The following is a 20,998-nucleotide window of genomic DNA, read 5'->3' as shown; positions in this document are numbered from 1 at the left end:
ATTGAAATTCTGACGTCGTCACAGGCTAAGCCTCTGCAGCCAAAAAAAAAAAAAAATAACAGCAGCATAAAAAACCATAACAACAAGTTGGGATGCCAAAAGTTGGGTGCTATGGTTATTGGGATACCGGGTACTTGGATTTCATTAGGCTTTGCGTCAAAAACATTTGAGCATTTTGGGTGCCATAATATTCAATTAAATTTTGTAAGTAGATTCCTACGCACCTGTTTGCTGATCTCTTGGTCCTAAAAACATAAAATATTGCCAAGGGTGTATTTTGAATTTCTATGCACCTTTATACAATATTATCTTAATTTAATTATGACAACCAACAAATTATCAAGGATATACTTCTTTCAAAAGATATTGAACTATATAAAGTTTGGTAATATTTAAATCTAATTATTTCCAAATATTTTTAACCTTTTGAGTTTATTTAAACATCTCAGAAGCATTTGAGGTCAAGAACCATATATAGTTGCTTTTATAAGGAGTTTTGTGAGTTGTTAACATGAAGCTCGATAGCTTAAGACTTAAGCACGATACATTCACTAATTGGATTAGCTTATGTGTGATATGAACGTGTTCTATAATGTGACTAAACATCTTTGAGGGGTATTCTTATATCCCTATTTACCTTTGCCCATTTATATACCCTGAAATCCAAGGTATACCGACATTAAATTGGCAACCAACCAGCTGGCAGGGTAAAAGGCGGTCAAGATTTGTGCCTTCTTTTTTTTGCTCCCCTGCAAATGAAGTTGCAGTGGACATCTAATGAACCCGCAGCTGAATGCGACGCAGGCCCTTAAATTGCTAGCACACCTGAAATATTCAAGATACTTTATGGGAATGCCGCAGGTGGGCCAGAGGCACGCAGGTCATGCCGCACGATGCTCCAGCTGCCCCGTCCTCCAAAGTGGAGGTGTAAATTCTGTAGCAGAAACATTCATTTATGAGCGGGCTAAGGTTGCGCTTTTGGCTGCTATCCCTCGACCCTTTTCCATTCGGGGGCATTCATTCCCCCTGGGGCACCTTTTGGCCAAAATCCCTGGGGGGTGCTCTTACCCGGTTTTATGAACTTCAGCTGAGCAATTATTAAATATGCAAGCTTTTGCAGCTTTAAGATAAGATTGGGTGGCATTTGATGGGTGACTTATCCTCGTTTTGGGCGAGCCCTTTGATGTTCTTACTTTTCGTCTTCGGTTGGGTGAGGGTGGGTGGCAAAAAATGCGGGAGACAGGCAAACACAAACATTAATTGTAACTGTAAATGGTGTGAAATGAGCGAGTGAGCGAATGGCTGAATGACGGCATGAATGGATGCTTAGGAGCGGCTTGAACGAATGAATGAATGACTCTCAAGTGGAGCTGCCAGTGGCAGTGATGCTCTCGCCTCTTTTCAGCGCTGAAAATTGCGTTAAGTGGATGTCATCGTTGGCCAGCGACAATTTTGATGAACTCAACAAAAACACTTGACAACAGAGCCGAAGATTTTGGAACTGGGGAGCAGCAGGCCATGCAATAAACGAAATTATGACGCTAAATTGAACACTAAACGCCCAGTGAGCCGGGGCGAGAGATATATAGTAGAGTCAAAGAATAGTCCAGGAAAATACATCAGTAGTTGAGTTCGGGGGCGAAAAGGGGTTGGACGGGACTGGACTGGACTGGAATGGCAGCGGGATGGGGATGGGGGATTCACTTTCAAAAGCAACAGCAGCAGCATCCACTCCGCTTCGAACCGTCCACATTTAACGCGCGAATGAACAGCAATCAGCCGAAATGGGGGATTCGGTGAAAAAGGGGGCGGGTGAAGGGACTGGTGGGCATGGCTCTGGACCTGGACCGACCGGGAATCGGATGGGCACTCGGACTATTGCTGGCGTGCCAGCCGCCAGTCCGGAGGGTTCATTCAACAATAAAAGTCATGATAGACATGGCAATACGGAAATGCTATTTTTGGGGCAGCCACTGCCTTCACACGGGAATGGTCCACGTCCGCCCTGCGAGCGGAAGGTGAGAATTAAGAAATTAGCGTACACCCAGTATCCACTATCCAGTACCCTCTAACCATTACCCATTACCCATTACCCAGTCGGATGCCCCATGCCCCATCCCATCCAGGCATCGAGTGGCGAGTTGGAGCTGCCGGCTGGGAGCCGATGGAGCTGTTCGTAAATTGCCCGCCGCCGCTCACTTTAACTTAATTATATAATTTGTGAGACATCAGCGCTAAAAAAGGGAGACAGGCAGACCAACTAAAAAGGAAACATGACAAAGTTCGTTAGATTTAAAACACTGAAGTTGATATGCCCTTAAAAATGTATATGTTTGTTTTTCAATATTTAAAATGGAGAACTTGTTGTGTAAAAAGGTTATTTTAATTATATTGTTCAATATGTATAAACAATTTACATGAAAAACTATTAAAAGTATCTTCTTTAGGTTGGTTTAAACACCCTTATTATTTCATTTAGAAATCTATGGACATATGCAATATATAATGCATGTTTTCTTTATTTAGTTATTCATAATTTTTGCTTCTATTCGGCAGTATATTTATTTATACCGGTTTGAAAAGTAGCTCAGGGTAACGATAAAGATCGTCTTCAGAAGATGATATGTTCAAATTATTGTTCATGCAAGTAGTCAAACATATAATCTATCCAAATATAAAATAATACCTGGAAAATCGGGATTTGAAATGAGCACAACCTCATTGAAAGAAGGAAAGTAATTTGGCCATTATTCTAATATTCCTGCTTTAAAACGTATAAAGAAAGACCATAAAAACTCATTTGCAAAGTAAAGATACCTTTTGCTGGTATGGGAGGGTATACGAATAAGCGGGCTCTGCGGGTTTATGCGGTGCATTGCAAATTAAATGAGCTGAATGCATTTAAGCCCAAATCAGCGCAAGCCGTCGGCTTAGTGACGAGGACAAACTGTGTCTTAAGTGAGTCAGCAGGCATCCGGGAGCAGGACGAAGACCGCCGACTCATGGTAATGGGCGTTGCTGGAAAAAAGTAAATAATCCTTTAACCACAAAGCAATTATGCAACGGCAGCGACCACGTCGACGGAAAGGCGACATCTTGTCAGCCAGTGAAAAATTACCAACCAATGACGGCGACAGCAGCCGTATGCAGACGGAAAGAGGAGACGGATTTGGACGTGGACGTGGATGAGGATGTATGTGGATGTGAGAGAGGAAAGAAGGAAAAGGGACCGAATGGGTGGCTGGTGGAAGCCCACAGGTTGCAGGCAACAAATTACTTAAATGCCAAGCCGAAAAGTCTGTGCAAAAACTTATGTGAAAATTTAAATTGGCAAGGGACGCAGACGGATGCAGGCGGGCGATGGGGGAAACTCCGTTGGAAACTCTTTCCCTTTGCGGTTACCTTGCACTTTTGGCCGCAACGAACTGGTGGCACATACGATACGAGGCTGGGTGAGAAATGAGACAACATTTTATGGACCATCCAGTTCATTCGGTTCCCATTACAATTTTGCGACATTGTTGTGATGTTAGTTCCTAAAGTAGTTAGTTCTTATTAATGATTGAAAAGGAATGTGTTATCTATAATGAAAGACCTTTTCAGAGATCATATAACACTGAATGTATCCTTTCCATCATTTAATCTGTCGGATCAAAATGGTCAGTTTAATTCCTGGATTAACGATACTTTAAGTCTTGGGACAGATTATCTCTGCCTGGTTTTTAAGTAAATCATTTCTTGAGAAATTTGTTTGAGAATATGAGGTAATTGCCAGAAAAATAACTGCTTTCGATCTAAACAGAATGCTAGAATTCATAGCCCCTTTGAATCTATTTTAGTGTGCACCAGAAGCCAGCTAGATTTATCGACCATCCATCTAACTTATCACATCTCATTCACCTCCATGTACTCTCTGTCTCTTGGCCATTTCCCACGATGTGAGGCCTTTTTCCAGCTCAGGTTGCATTCTCATTGGCAACTCGTGCGCCTTCAGTGCAGAAGTTAAGCGCTTTCCTGTGCCTTCAGAGCCAGATCAGAGCGCAATTGATGGCCAACAGATCAGAGCCTTTAACCCGCCTTAGCCGCAACATGACAATGCCACACAGAGAATGAAATGGGCAAAACCAGAGGAGCGGACTCAAAGAGAAGGACTGGGCATTTGGCCAGACTGTGGAGGAGACGGAGTCGGAGTCGGAGACCAAGAACGCCTGGTCCCCTGGCGAATGTCCAGCTGTGTCTGTTTACATAGCCACAGCTCTTTAGCAACCCGTCTGGACAACGTTTTATGTTCTCCTCGTCCCGGTTTGTGCTTCAATTTGCGCCTCAGACGAGCGGGTGGAGGCGGTGGTGGCCCTGCGGGCTCGGGCAGTCCGTTGGACGACCTTTCAACGGGGTCGCGGATTTACATTTGTTGCTTTTCTCGGCGCCAACTCATTCATAAAAACGCACGCAAAGTCAAGCGTTGCAAGTTGAAGGTTGCCCCGCCTGTGGTTTTTCCTTCTCCTCCTCCTGACCACCAGACCCCATGGTCCACCACCCCACCTTTTAATATAACCCACCTTGCACTCGCCTTCTGTGCTCGAGCTTTTATGCAGTTAAGTGCTTAGTTGCGTGTAACTTTACACTGTTTAACAAACTCGCTCACTCACCGCACAGTGAGTCAAAGGAGTTCCTGAAAGGAGTACTAGAAAGGGTTAACAACGGAGTGGAAATGGAAAATGTGAAATGGGAGGGATGACCGGTTGGCAGTAGGCGACTTTTACCTCACTGAATAAGTGTGACTTTGTCGTGTGTGTGCCAGCTGCAAATATAAAGAGGTACACCAAAAAAAATTTAAATTACTATATTGAATGAATTCAAATATAACAAAAATATTAGTAGAATAACAAACTGATTTATTTACTATATTTGTTCCTATTTAATTTAACTTGAATGACAAAAATATTGCTGCAAATGATACAATTCACTTTTATTGCTACTGAATTTTTTCAGTAAGCAAAAGGACATTTATTAGAGTTGGTTAAACAAACCATTTGCAGGAGTGTGTTGGCCAAGAGTTAATTACGATTCCTGTTAAGGTTGTTAAGCACCTAGCTGCCTCAAATGAAATCAAATAAAGTGAATGGTGGCCATAAAAAGGGAATACCTGTGCAATAGAAGAGATGAGGTTGGAAAAAATCCTGAAGTGCTGGCAGTTGAAAAAAAGGAGTGACGGAAGTCGGGTAGCCAAGTAAACAAAAGCAAACATTGCGTGCCAAAATTCCGGAAATTTTTAAGAGTCACAGCATGTGTAAGCTGGGTTTTTACAAGTAGACACACACACTCACTTACTAAACCGCACCACTACACTCTCAGTTCAACCCACCCACCCCTTTGTATTCGTCTTCCGTCTGGGTCCATTCCTTGGTGCCATGTTTCCTGTCTAAGTGCTAAATTGAAATTCCAAAATTAAGTAATTTCTCCCAAGGGCGACTTCAGCTCGAAATCTTTACCAAATGTGGACGGACACACACACACGCTTTCCGAGCTGGCCACGCCCAGCAGTGTTGCAAAGAACGCCCCCAACGCGGCAACAACGCAAACAGTAAAATAAACAATAGCAACAACAAGGCTTGCCAATGAATTGCACTAATAGTTTGTGTGTAAAAGCTGCCTGTTGTAAAAGCAGGCACATAAAAAGAAAATCCCCAAACTGTTTGGAGTAGCAGCAACCGCATCTACATGAGAACAAGCTGTAAAAATTATAGGGAAATAGCAAACGACGCACACATGAGTATTTTGTTACGGACATTAAAGCTAACACCAAGATACCCAGTGTATCTGGTGACTCGCATCGTTTAATCCTAAACTAGAGAGCTGACATAAAAAAGTGCAGGAATATCTCAAAAGACCAGTTGAATGGTGGAACCATTGAATGTAGGCAGGACGTAAAATGTTATAAAGTATGCTTGTTTTATGAGGCTCTAAGCAGCTCCGAACTTTTCCGGGATGGCATTCCTAGGAAATACATAGAATTAAATGGTTTTGTTTAGGGTAATCTTATTCTCCTTAAACAAGTATAAGTCGCTTTCTCGCAAAAAGGTTTTTAATTGTTAAAAGTTCATTAACCACAACTCATTCCTTTTAAATACCCTGCTAAAAATATTCAAATTCCTCACCAACAGCCAGCCAGCTGGCTTGCAACTCTTTTCTTGGGTTCCTGCCAGCGGATCCTTAATCAAAATCGAAATGGTTCAACACTTTCTATGGTAGCTGTCTTCCAAAATCGAAAGTTTGCCAATTCATTCCATCACCACCCCGCACCCACCGCCCACCGCCCACTGCCCACCGCCCACCTTACTTGCAACATTGTCGTCCTTTCTTGGCCCTATTTCAGTTAACTTCAAGAAACTTCCCTACTTCAGCTTCCTCAATATTTTTCAATTTAAATGATGGAGAAGGAAAAAAGGGGGAGCAAGAACGGCAGAGGAAATGACGCTTCACACTGCTGAGCCAAAGGGGTTGGGGGTTACGGGTCCTGGCTGCCAAAAAAAAAAAAAAGAAGTGAAGAAAAACTGGGAAAGGGAAACGAGGGAACTTAAACACTTCTTGCATTTTTCTTATGGCACGACAACTATTTATTGCCTCGCCCAAAAATCCAGACGAAGCTGTCAGAGATGTGTTGTTGGGCTTCTTGTCGCCTTGTTGTTGTTGCTGTTGCTTACTTCTGTAGTGGCATCAAGAAAGTTCTTTGATATTGCCGGCGGCAGGAACAACTTACACCTCAAGAAATGGAAAATATTGCAAACGAAGTCCTAAAATTATTTTCCATATGCGTGAGATTAATGAAATTATGCGTTAAGAGATTAATAAAAATTTCGAAAATTTTAAAATTTGCAAACTAAAACTAAAAGCTAGGTTCATTTGTAAGGAGTTTCTACTTAGCAATTCTACATACTTTCGTTTAATTTCATATATTTTTTCTAAGTGTATTGCTTTGAAAGTTGGCTACCACGATGATGACGTTGTATATTAGGGTTGGTCTTGGGCTATGCTGATGGTCATGGTGATGATGATGATGAAAAATGCACATGTGTTGCTAACGGCCCGATTATTTTTATTGTTTATTTACTTTGATTTGGCCCTCTTTGCTCTCAGCTTTGCGTGCTGTTGCCATCATCGTTTCATTTCATGTTTTTATTTGCCACGACCGAACCGGACCCGTGGCCATGTTCTTATTCGGGTTATTTGGGTTTGGTTTGCGCATTTGTGCGTAACGAATAAATTTGCCCATATAAATAAGGACAATAATCCCTTTGAATGCATTGCAATTGAGCTTTTTACAGCCATTGACTGTAACCCGCCCACCAATAGGGACACAAATCACACGCAAACACACACACACAGGCACACAAACACACGTACGTGTGGCACTTAACTCAACATTGTTGGATGGCTTAGAAAGCTTTTGCCTCTTGGCCAGGATTCCACTACGTTTTAGGAGTCCGGCTAAAACCATTTCAATTCCGTCTTGATTTGCATTTCAATTCCAAATCAAATTTTTCAATTGGCAGCTGGACGCACTCGCCCACCCACCCACGAGCTCACACACACGCCTATCAGTGGTATGTGTGTGCTAAGTGGCCGCACACACACACCAGTGTAATTCAATTTGGCTTGGCAGGGCGCACAAATGCATAGCATACTTTTTAGAGCTGCTTGACCGATTCGAATCTTCAAACTCACCATGTAATTGACAAAAGCTGCGCTCCATGGAGCTCCTCGAAATTTGAAATCAATTTATTTTAAATTGAGTTAGCTGTCCACCAGAACGGGGAATGCCGGAATAGCATTAACCTTTGCCAGCTACATTGTGTGTAAAATCGAAATCGATATGGCAGAGATGCTGGGCTGGGTTATTTCACTAGCCAGCCAATTGCAGTGTCAGCTGGAAAACTCAGCTCAGCCACTGAACGAACAATGAACAACCACATATGCTCTTATTTGTTAAATTAAAAGCTTCTCCATCGCCTTGCAGTTGTTATTGTTGTTTCCCGGCCAGCGGCGTCATCATCATCATCATCATAATGATGATGATTCTCATACTCATTCTCATCATCGTCGTCTTCATTTGCCATTATTGGCTCCGGAGCGCACAAGACTTTCAATTAGTTTTATTAGTGTGTTCCAAACATTCCATTGACTCGAAATCAAGGGGGTTTTCGGCGGGCGGAGGTGGCTGGCTTTGGCTTTGGATATCCATTGTTGTTTTCGACCCGATGCCGATGCCGATGCTGCTTCTGTTTGATATTGGCCTTTTGACTTTTATGCTTTTTTCGGGTTTGGCGCAATTTTCGCTTTTTGCGGTTGCGGCGGCTCCTGCCTTTTTGGTGATGATGGTGCGGGGCCTTTTCAATGGCACGATTGTTTTTTGAGTTTTATTGGGGCTCCTCTTATTATTGTTTGGGTTGTTAAGCGCATGATTGCGCAATGCCAACGCACAGAAAATACGTAATATTAGATGATTAAATATGTATGTATGTGCGAAAGACTGGCCTGTGTGGGTGTGGAAATGTTTAATCAGCAATTTAGCCCGCCTAATGAATCAGCGAGTTGGGAAAAGAAATAGTTGACACATTTGGATTTGTCTGAGAAAATAAGATTGATAGAAATGGAGTTTAAAATGCACATACTGATCTTTATTTTCCCACCTCTGCTATATCACTTATATGTCATTAAGAAATTCTTTTAATTATTCTTGAGTTATAGTTTTCAACTTTTTCGAAAACTTCTGCCAGGGGTCACCATATTGGTCAACTTTGGCATACTTTTAAAGCGGTTGCATTCTTTTTTTTTGGTTCTTTTATATGGAAAACTTGTTAAAAAGTTCCCAAGCTCATTTCATTTCTCTAAAGAGCATTACAGTTTCGTTGTCTTCCCCTCCGGCAATCCTCATCGCAATAATTTCCACTTTATGACTTTTGTATTGCCAAACGCCCCCATTCCCCGCCAATATCTCTTCTGCTGGCGCTGGCATGTGGGGCAGAGTTGAAGGCAACAAATGTTTTTGACACGACAAGTCCATGGGTCAAATGCCCCTTCACGTCTTGTCGCTGCTGCTTCGGATGTTTTTTTTTTATTTGTTTCATGTTCTTTGCGTATTTCTTTTTTAATGCTCGTCGTCGCTGTTTTTTTTTTTGTCGAATTTTTTTGTCAGTGGCTGTTACTGCTACTTGAGCTAGAAAAATGTTTTGTGCGAAAACTTTCGGTTGCCCGAGTCTTGCGAGGTGCTTGGAACTGAACTCAGTTGCCGTGGCTGCGCGTTGGGTCCGCCTGGTTGAACTTCGGTGAAGCCAAGTCGGCGGTGGGACATCATCCGGTCGCCGAGCCTGGCTGATTATTGAAAATGTGGCGACACCGTTGACGGTCCAGTTTGCACATAATTCATGGGGTAAAAAATGTATATATGTATATACGAGTAGCATCGTACCCTTAAGAAAAGTTTCGCCCAACTTTATTTTTCACTTTTCTTCTCATTCCATGTCGCTGCAGTTGAAAATTGAACGCAGAGCTAAATAAGTTGCAATGTGAAGAGCCCTGAAAAGACAAGTGCGAACCGAGGAACAGGACTTGTCGGCGACTGGCAGGACCAGCTGCCACAGCAGCGATTGACAGGACAAAAACAAAGCCCAACTAGCTGAGAGGACTTCCCGCTCGAGTGGCACGAGCAGCAAAAGTTTAGCGTTGTTTTTCCGTTCCATGGCCCCCGGAAAACTGCAGCAGCAACGGGGCGCAATGTTTTGGCCCACTACCGCAGTCGAAGAATAGAAAATCACTCGAAGGCCTTGCCCAAATAAAAAGCGTAAAAAAAGAAGTAGAGACGAACAGAAACAAAAAAAAAACGGATAACCACTGCGGTGCAGCATATGTGCTATCGCTGTGCTTTTTTTCTGTGATGCCACAAGGACACTTCAAGTGACAGCAACATACGCGAGTTTTTCGTTCGTGGAGAGCCTTCCAACTAAGACGCAGCAGTATGCGCAAACACAAAGCGCCGCCCAGCGGCAGTCCAAGGACAATGGCCCAGGACAATTCGCAATCGGAGCCATCGGGTGGCAACGGGGAATCACCCGCAGCAACAGCAGCAGCAGCCGCATCCGTGGAAGCCCCACAGCAGAGCCTGCTACTGGGCCACAATGCAGCGGATGCCTCCGCAGCAGCAGTAGCTAGTCGCCTGGCCCCGCCCCCCTGTCAGCATCCCATTAACAACAGCAACAACAACAGCAACAGCAGCAACAACAGCTGCAACAGCAGCAGCAGCAAGGAGCGACCTCGCCCCACAGTCCGGTTCATATCCCTGCTGCACGTGGCCAGCTACGTGCTGTGCCTGTGCGCCTTCAGCTTCGCCCTCTACGGCAATGTGCGGCAGACGCGGCTGGAGCAACGGATGCAGCGCCTCCAACAGCTGGACGCCCGCATCGTGGAGCTGGAGCTACGACTGGAGCAGCAGCAGCTGCTCCACTGGCCCGCCGAACAGACCCAGGTCCTGGCCAGCCATCCCAGTGACAGAGACAGTGGCAATAGCAACAACGGCAGCCAGCACCTCGAGTTGCACGTGCGACGCGAGCTGCATCGCCTGCGACGGGATGTTTCGCATCTGCAGCTCACGAGACGCCAGCAGCGACGCCAGGCCGCAGAGGCGGCGGCAGCAGCGGCCAGCGGAGAGGGAGGATCTGGAGGTGGGCAGTGCCAGTGTCAGCCAGGTGAGCTAAAAATATAATATATACTTGATTTGTAGGAATCAATAAGCTGACTACCAAAAATCTGATAGGTGTTAACAATTAGCTATGTAAATCTTAGTTCTTATGTTCAACATTTCGGTTAACCAACTAGTGATTTCTTTAAACGCTTCTACCTCTTTAATAAAGCAGCCATCCCTTTACATTGGCGTGTCTTGTCAATATGGCAGCCACAATGTTGGCCATGAACATGAACCGCCTACATTTGCGGTCAGCGCGCAATTGGTCAGAAATGTCAGACACACACACGCACACTGTCACAGCTACACCCATACAGCTGTAAGTCAACAAGTCGTTGGGCCAGTCTGTGTGAGCCTATTGTGCGTGTTCGTGTTGTCCATGAAATTTAATTATTTGCGTCCGGGCCAAATTTATGACAGTTTAGAGATTTCATTAATTGGAAAAGTGTTTTCCCCACACACACACAACCTTAAAGGGAAAATTGGGGAGTAGAAATGGTGGTCTTCAGTTTTTCCCAATTTTCTCATATACGTTTTTTCCACAGCTTTTTTCCTTTGCCTGTCTCTGGTGACATTACCGAAACTTTGATTACTCGGGGATTAGCAGAGCACTCCCCGACGCACACACACACACCCACTCCCAGAGACACAGACGCACACTCACATGCATAAATAAGCACTTGGAGAGTGCCAGTTTGCCTTGTGGTTTGCATAAATTTTGCTTAAAATACTTTTTGAAAACTTTTGCGACACTCACGCGGCGGGATAAGCTCCCGCTCCCTGACCTTCTCTCGATTGTGCGGGGTAGCTGCAGCTCCTTGTTTCGATTCCATTCTGAAACTGCTCTGTGCCAGAAGTCTGCTTGTATTAACGCAATTTGTCTTGACATTCGCACAATTAACTCAGCCGCTAAGCTGCTGGACAAACTTTGTGGCTAATCCCACTGATTCAGATTCCCGCTGCCATGCATTGAGCATATGACGCATACGCAACGTGGGCCGGCAGGGGGGGCAAGAACCAGAACCAGAACCAGGGCCAGGGCCAACAGGCCAGTAAACGCTCGTCGCAATTATTTAACAACTTTGCCAATTCCAGCGAAGGAAGCTGCAGACGAGATAGGACCAAAAGTTTTATAATCGATGCGCTGGCAGGTCGAAAGTTTCGCCCGCCTGGCAACGGTCGAAGTTTCTTTTCAAAGTCACTGCATATAAATAAATTTCACCCACTCAAAGCGAGAGGGAAAGACAAAGAGACACTCCCTGCTAAAGAAGGATCCTCGATAAGCGCGTGCCAGGCGCCAGGACACAGCCTTTTCACAACTTTAATCCCCGCACAATAAATCAAAGCAACAGCGGGGAGGGGCGGCTGCCAAAGGCTGAAGGACTTGTCACTTGCTTATCTGAGGCGTAGACGATGCGGCAAAGTCATCATCGCTTAAGCCAAGTTGTATCCCTGCATATATGCAGGCCAGGACTACCGAATACCCAATCTGCCGTTCAGGATCTCTCGATTGCCTGCGAAGTTCACGTCAAGGACATTGCAGTTGCTGGCAAACAAAAAAAAGAAAAAAGATAAGCCAGAGAGACTGCCGCATTCCGATTAAGTCGATTACTTTTGGGTTTCATCGACGTTTTCCCCCTCCGTTTTGCAGGATTGCAAAATTGATAAAATTAGTGCGACAGCAGTTGGCAGTCGAGTACTATGGCATTCGAGGAAGCATTAAAAGCAATCCCACATTTTGGTAAGCGAAACGGAAGTAAGTGAGCAGTGGAAGAACTTGTGTATCTTATCTTGTATCTTACAAAACTAAAGCCGATTACCTAGTTGCTTAAAAGTGCATAACTATTCGCTGACTATCTCAATTTGAGTTTTTAAATTCAAATATTTGCTATAAATTTATATATCATTTCAAATAAGTGTCAGCAGAATATATGTCAGATTAACGTGCATTTCTATGGAAATTAAGAGCTTGAATAAATTAGTAGGAATTATTCGAACATCAAAAAAACATAATTGTATATAGATGCATTTGTAACAAAGCCAGCTTAAAGCTAATTTCCTGCCACATCGCGCTTTAAAGAGCTAATTCAATTGATTAGCGGGACAGAATAAAAATAATTTAAATTTATTTCCCAGCGGAGTGTGATTTTACTGCGGCAACTGCAGCGAAACCAGCTGAAAGTTGGGCGCTTTGCACATCTCATTTTTTATGAGCATTCTAAATTTTAGCATTCGAAATTTATGAGGGTCCCATGGTGCCACCACAAACACACAGGGACATGGCTGGCTGGGCTTGTCAAACTGCAAATGACATTTGGCCACTTCTCATCCACTCGCATCCTTAGCTGCCATCCCATTCCCGAAACTGCTGTTGCATCATCCGCTTTCAAGGGGATGAGTATCGAGTTCCAGGTTCCGGGTTCCTCGTGATGCTGCTGCTGGTGGCGAGGTTAAGGGTTGAAGCATCCGAGTTTAGGTAACGATACACGGGTCTACGGTCTGGTCCGGTCCAGTTCGGTTCGGTTTGGTATGCTGCCAGTCTCGTTGTCCAGCTGAAAACCCTCAATTTATCATAGCCGAGCGCAAAATCCACTTTAGCAGCTGGGCCAGCGACATCGTTGGCTGCGTGTGACATTTTGCAAAGCCAAAATATGTAAAACATGCCACAGAGACACACCCAGATAGTCGAGGACACACAAATCCAGCCAGGAACAGTCGCACTCACGTAGCTACTCACTCACATGCTCACTCAAAGCAGCAGTTAGGAAAATGGCATATGAACTATGGAAATTCCCAATTAGGTTTTAATGCGTACAAGTGCTTTTTATTCACTGCAATTTCTCACTGAACCCCCAGACTGCCACAAGCTGAAGGATGAGGCTGAGGATGGGCATGTGTTTGGGGTTCTACTCCTGGAATTCAACTCACGATTCAGATTCTGGCTAGCTACTTCCAGCCAGCTACATCCCCTGTGTGTGTCTGTTGCGTTTATTTGCCAGTCATAAATTTCAATCACGTTGCCGGGCATAACACCGAGTGGATATACTCCATATATCAGCTATGCTCTCCTGATTCCCGGCCTTTCTCTGCATATGCTGTTTGGTAGCACCTGCCAACTCCTCCCTCATCGTCTTTCATTTTTTTCAGCTGGCTGTCAGTGCACAGAGAAAAAAGAAAAAGGATATTAAATGATAAATCATGGTTAAACGTGCACCGTGTCACTTGTGTTAGAACTCTGAGATCTTTGCAAAGGTAAAGACTAACTAAAGACTTACTAAATGTTGCACCGAAAGTTGCTTATTTATTATAAGCACATATTATTTGTTGCTGGATAAGCCCATATTTATTGTTACTTTTGAAATAAACCCCTTTCATTGACAAGGTGTGCAAATTTGATACGAGAAAATGCTTCTTTCTCTGTGCACATGTGCCTGTGTGTGTGTGGTCCTTTAGGGCGTGTCGATGTGGCCGAGTGACAAAACCACCCATTGCCAGGTCCTTCGAGCGTGGCCACAGAGGCTTGTGCGGTTTTCGGGCTCAGACCCACCGAGCACCATCGCACCACACCTCGATTGAAGCCCACTTCGTCCAGTATCGATTGTCCCTGCACCTCAATTGATTTCCTTCGTTTTCGTTTTCAATTTGCCACGGACATTTCAGTTTGTGCTCCTTGGGCTCGGGTTTGGGTTTGGGTTTGCTATTGTATTTTTTTTGTGTGTTCGGGCTTGTTTCGGCCGGCTGACTGGCTGACTGGCTGGTAATTTGTGACTTTGCGTGACTTTTGGCTTACCTGCGCTGGCCACCACGCCTTGATTGCCATTTAAATGCTGCGCTAATAGGCCAATAAACCATTTCGCTGCACAAAAGATATCAGCAACACAGCGGCAACCGAAACCAGCGCCAACAACAGCAACATTTATTAATTAGTGAGAAAAAATTAATGCGCAACTGTCATCATTACTCCTGCCCCATCCACAGGATCTGTGGACATTGGTGGCGGATATGGTTTGTTGTGTGTGTTCTTCCCCACACCCCACCCACCGAATAAAAATACCCACCCACACACACACGCACGCACAGCAGCAACAACAACAACAGCAACATCGTTGGCCAGCGGATGCCACATTTGTTGACAAATTTATTTGTCGTGTGCCATGCTGACACGCCCCCGTCCGCAGATTGCCCCTCCACTTTTGTTTTATTTGTGGTCCCAGCCATCTCATCGATGTGCGTTGCTCGGCATTCCTTGGTGGGGAAAAATGCTATTAAAAATATCACAAGAGCCCAGGCGGACAAACTAAAAGAGAAATAAAATAAGGCAAAGTAAATTCATTGGCAAAACCACACAAACACACACACACACGCTCACAAACACACACTAAGAAAGAAGGGAAAAAATGAAAGCACAGGAATGAATTACCCAGGAAAAAAGGAATTTCATAAATTTCATCTGATTGCGCTGCAGATTTACGAGGATGTGGATGTGGTGCGTCTGACTTTTATTTTTGGCACGTAACGCTATTTTTTCCATAGCACTGAGATCATTTTAATGAGCCCAAAATGTAATTTGTCTGCCTGGAATCTTTTAAGCCTGTTAGCTGGGTGAGTTCATTTAAATTCAAGAGCGCTCAAAAGTTATATTTTTATGGCGAACGCGACTGGAAATATTGCTAACGAAATCGGTGTCCAGTGGTATGTGGAAGGGTGTGGGAATTGGTGTTAAATTGTGAAAAGCCATCGATCCGTGGCTGAGAGCTAAGGAGTGATTTTTATTGGATTTTATGGAGCATATTTAAAGCGAATTCGATAAACATATTGTATTTAAAACGTATTTAGTAGTGTATGTTAATACAGCTAACAATTTTAATCTGTTATTTTTAAGTTATTAAAAACGTATTTTGCAATGCTCTTATGCATTTAAAAGATGCTGTCATTGACCATTTTAAAATCCAATAAATTAAATGCCCAAGAAGCATTCCAAGCTGACACAATTTATCAAAGTAAAAATTGACTTCAGTTGTGGATTATCCCCATATAAATTTTATGGCTTTTAAGGCCGAACACTCCACGCTCCACATCTGTCAGTGGAAATTATAAATTTGAAAACGAATTAATTTATTTGAGACTTTATCAGCTTGTTTTCAAATTGGTGATAACTTAATTAAGGGGGCGATAAATTAATTTATTAAATGGGAAAGTGTGGCTGGATGGAAAATTAGGAACATTTACCATGTAATTCAGCAAGCACACACACACAAGTCCGCTTGGTTTTTCATTATTCAACCACTTAGCTTAAATTTCCTCACTAATTGTCTATATCCACACTCTAATTTCCCATTAGCAAGCCACTTTTAGCATCGCAAATTTGTCTTCGAGTAAAGCTGCCAGTGGCATTAATTTGACGATTTCACTTCCATTTTTTTTGCGTTGGCTAAAACACAGCTAGCTAGCTGTTGGCCAAAAAATAACTTGCTAATTAGGTAACAAAACTTCGAAAAAGAGCGATTCGATGGGTGGAGCTGCCGCTGCTGGGACATGTAATCAATCACGTGGAATCCCAGCGCCGTCCAATCTGACAGTCCATGTCCCTGTCTGTCTTCCTGTTCCTCCGCATCTAGTTGTGTGCGATTGAGTTCAATCAACCATCCAAAATGCCAAGGGTTCAGGTACAGATTCAGATACAGTTACAGATACAGATACAGATACAGATGCTTCTGTATAGATACTACTGCCGAAATATAGGTTGTATTTGTATGGCTTTGCAGCTGCGACCGGATCGGCAAGTGTCTGCATTGCTTTTTTGGCCCGACTCCATTCGGTTTGACTTCGTTTGGTTTATTAGCCAGCCGCATATGCTACAATTTTCCTTGCTGATTCGCTGAAAAGCCATTCCTGCAAAACCCAATTGAGAGCGGCTGCGTAAATATTTCAGCGGCAATCTGAAATTTATTCGACTCTTGGCTGGGCTGGCCTGCGATACAGTGGAGCACTTGGACTGGCAGACAGATTTCATTTTTATACATTTACGTGATTTTCAACGACGATTCAGCGAGTACGGCGACAACGACAACAGCAATGACGACGCACATGCTCCAATTTCAGCCGAAACTCACGTACGCAGCAAGAACTCCACCCGGGAGCCTGGGGATTGGGGATCGGGGAGCTGTGGCTGCTTTATGATTTATTGCCTTGACACTGCCTGCGTGATGCTGCCTCTGTGTTTCCAGAGCGGCCTCCTCATTCCTACTCCTTCTCCCCTTCATTCCTCCTCCTCCTTAACCGCCGGCCAACGTTTATTTAAGCCATCTCTTTGTTTGTCCGACTGACTATCCGCAATACAAACAGACACTGGATGGGTGCGGGCAAAACTGGCACTATTCGTAGGCGCCCAGGATTTGTTGGGACATTCGATGGCACGACATGTCCTCACAGTCCACATTTAGCGATAAATACAAGTTTTATGATGGATAATAAATGGCTTCATTCGCGTTGACAAATAGTCTGCCTTCATTTGTTTTTCCCACTGCCATTGTGTCTCCGCTGGCTTTGGCATTGTCTTTGTCTTTGTTTACGTTTTTCCGCTTTTCCTTTCCATGATGCTGTCGCTGTTGATGAAGCCCCGGCTTCCGCCCGAGGTGGAGCCGGAAAATTAGGTGGTAGAAACGGGGGGCGGGGCGGACGGCCGATAAAGATGATATATGACGGTTTCGGGCGCTGGCAATCTACAGTCTTCAAGTTCGCGTGGCCAAGTGGGTGGATTATGTTTTCAGTATGGGATTAGCAATTACGCTTATAAATAGAATTTCCCTCGATTTATCATGCATTTTTTGCCTTTTCCTACTGCTGAAATCGACTGAAAATCCGCTGGCAATAATGTTAAACGCAAAAGTTTATTGCATCATTTGAAATTTTAATATGCCACCCAAATAATGATAGGCACTCCCTGAATTTATTGTATATGTATGTGTGTGTGTCCCTGTGGATTTTATAGCTAAATAATTTGGTTGCCTTTTATGCTGCATTCATTAACATTTTTCCCAGACAACCAACCAACCAGCAACCGAGTTATTCATTTTCAATTTTCGACTATTTATGCAAATGAACCAAAAGAGATCAGTATGCATAAAAGCCGAAAATGTCATCATTTTCTTTTTTTATGCTCGTTGAAGCGCAAAATATCACTCATACGCCCCATGGCGAGGCCCAAGTACGGCTCATTAGGCCGCATGAGATTTCCACGCCGCATTGGCCCGTCTCGTTTATCTGCGCGCTGTCGTTCGTTTTGGCTTTATTTTTGATATTTTTAATGTTTCAATCAGACGAGAAATGAAAAGGAAAATCGAAACCCCCATCAATGTCACGGGGTCGCTGGCAAGTCGTTTGCCTCTGCTGGCCCATTTGGAGTGTTTTACAATCTGGTAACACAATCTGCTTGTAATGATTTCCCTCTCCTTTATCTTCTTCTGTATGCCAATGGGAAAGCCAAAATCAATCTTGACCAAGAAGCGGTCAATCGTATCCATTTCAAGCGTTTCCCTCAGCTCCACCTTTTCTGGACACTGGTTTTTTATTCCCGTTGGCTTGGATTTTCTTCATTGGTGATTCGCCTGCTTAGAAATTAATTGCTCAAACCGATTTGGTGGCGTCGACATTCTTACAAATCACAATCGATCATTGTCGAATGTCCAAACGTAACAACAGAAACCTATATATATTAATCTTTGGAGAAAAGAAACTCACTCGCCCCGTTTTGGGTTCGCCCTGCTTGTGCATGGTCCAATGCTTGTTGGTTATAATTAAATTTTCCTCTTTTCCCAGAAAATTCAATAAAATCGACTGAGCATCGATTCCCTGGTCGGGATTTGGTGTGGGGTGCCTTAAAGTCAATAACCATTTCAATGCTACTGTGCGTGATGGCTGGGGCATGAGTAATTGGCCATCGGCAAAGGGATGGGGATGTGGATGGCAATGGCAATGGGAATGGGAATGGGGCTCTGGAGTAGGGTGACAACCAAAAGGAGCTGGCTGGACTGCATCGAAGTGGACAGGCGAACTGGTTTCTTGCAGTTGATGTTGATAAATTATGTTCTATAAATAGTGAGGGACGAGGTTTTGGTTTCCTTTTTTTTTTGCATATAGTACATATGCTGGGAACATAACTACCAAGGTGTCTCGGTCTTTATCTCAAATTTTCATGGTTGCTTTGGCTTCAATTGAAATTCGATCCGGGCAATCTCGGGCAGATAAGACTCCTCCGTTGGGATCTAATTTCTGAAGTGAAAGCGGAGAAATAAAACTATGCTTCTGCTGGGGGAATCGATTCGATGGGAAACTCAATTATCTGATGCCTCCTGTTTCGGCTGAGTGAACCGCATCAAAGAGAGGAGCGTTTTCCAATCGCAGTGTCAACCCTTTTTGGATTTTCTAATGGAGTGGCAACAATTACCTTTGGGGTGTTCTTTTGTCATCGCTATCCGGGCCGAAGGATTCGTGGCGAAACTCAATCAAAAGTGTCGCCGTTTGTCAAAGTGTTGTTGGCCCATCTATTTCCCTTTTTACCCACTTTTGCCGCGCCCTTTTCGCCCTTTTCCGGGCTAGTGCAATTAAGTCGAGCTTGGCTCTGTGGGTTTTTCCTTTTTGACTGTCTAGCCCCGTCGCGACGCGCCCTGTCTCGTCTCCATTCGCATTTGCATTTTGGCCCGAAACGCGTTTCTGGCTGGCATGCAACGTGGTTAGACCACCGCATCCGCGGCCTCTGCCGCACAATTGGAGCGCTTCCAAAGCGTTCCTAAATCTAATCAAAGTGCGCCTGGCTTGTCGTCGCAGTTGCTGTTGTCTCTTGTCGCCTGTTTACCAATCACTAACGCCTTTCTTTCGCACCCGGTCCTCGCCGCTGCCCCGCAAAATACCCACTCGTTTAAGCTCTTTTCCACGGGCTCACACCTCGGTCGCGGTTATATACCATCTATATATATATATATATACATAGTGGGTACGTAGGCCGATCGGTCGCCGTTTCGCCATTCAAATTACCGACGGCAACAGCAGAAACAACTGCTGCAACACGTTTTTCAAGTGCATGGCAGACAACACCTTTTGACATGCTCGTTGCTGCCGCTTGTCGCTGGAGTCCCTGTCATCCGTGTCGCATTGACCACTGTACAGTGATACTCTTCCATTGGGAAAAGAGTGGATCCGGAAAGTGCTTATACTAAGCATTGCTCAGAATCAATGCTCAGAAGTCGTAATTGTATGAAACTTTGAACATACATATAATGACGACTAATGTGCTCTCAGATAGATCTTAACACGTACAATGGAGCTGATAAGCTTCACATTTAAGAACTATTACCTTCACTCTTACCAACTATTACCTTCACTCTCCTAGAGTATTTATTGCCTCGACTTGGTGAAATGCATCCAATCATTCTTGTTTTCGCTGCATTTGCCTAGCGGTGACTGCAGTCAAAACTGCTATTGGGTTCCCTGGTTGGATTTTTGGGCCGTCTGGTTTGGCGACTCTCCAGAGGCAGAGTCGTTGTCTTTTGGTGGGGCTTTGCGGTTTCGCGTCCGCCTGTCTGGGCCTTTTGTCACACTCATCTTCGACGGACGTTGTCACGTCAATTTCATTGGAATTGCATTTTGGACGGAGGTCGACGCAGAACGCATGCGCAACGCTTTTGGGAGTTGGTTCGGCTTGCGTGGAGCTGTCGGTCTGGAGTCCCCGGAATCCCTTGGCCACTCCTGTGGCACCCATCGATGCCACGACCAGTTTGTCAACCAGTCGGCGGAGCAGCTTACAAATTTAATCAGCTTTAAGCGGCGGCTCTGAATACTTGGGACTTGCACAGCCAAAAACAAATCATATTCAACTCGCTTTCAACCGAATTAACAATATTAATGAATCAATGATCAAATTTAATGGTGCTTTGTTAAGATGTAAATGTGGGCAACACTGAGAAAATAAAATAATGAAGTTAGTAAAACATTATTTTAATTTTTCGTGGCCAAGTAATGAAAATTATTGTAATAATGCGAATATGATTGATATTGAAGTCAACATTCTTTTTGTTCATAGTGATTTGTTTTGAATGCAGCTGTTTTATTTTACAAATAACAAAAAACAATTTTTTTTCCGAGTGCAGCATTTTCTATGCTCCACTTGACGGAGACATTGTGACGTTGTTGGCAGCGGACCATTCATAACTACATACGCATCGCTTTCGGATTCCAGTTATTCACTCATTTCGTATGCAAGAC

The 20,998-nt window shown here is 44.0% G+C and overlaps 1 protein-coding gene across 22 annotated transcripts in view; it reads left to right on the top strand.

Moving 5' to 3' along the window:
- Positions 1–20,998, top strand: part of LOC6616864 (collagen alpha chain CG42342) — a 68,186-nt gene that overhangs the window by 808 nt on the left and 46,380 nt on the right. For all 22 annotated transcript variants that reach the window (XM_032723605.1, XM_032723617.1, XM_032723608.1 and 19 more), the window contains exon 2: positions 9,532–10,742. In XM_032723605.1, the coding sequence (XP_032579496.1) occupies positions 10,016–10,742 (727 nt within the window). In that variant the 5' untranslated portion in view covers positions 9,532–10,015. The remainder of the gene's footprint in view (positions 1–9,531; positions 10,743–20,998) is intronic.

Source organism: Drosophila sechellia, chromosome 3R (assembly GCF_004382195.2).
Source record: "Drosophila sechellia strain sech25 chromosome 3R, ASM438219v1, whole genome shotgun sequence".
NCBI classification, from domain to species: Eukaryota; Metazoa; Arthropoda; class Insecta; order Diptera; family Drosophilidae; genus Drosophila; species Drosophila sechellia.
This window is presented reverse-complemented; position numbering and strand designations above follow the sequence as displayed.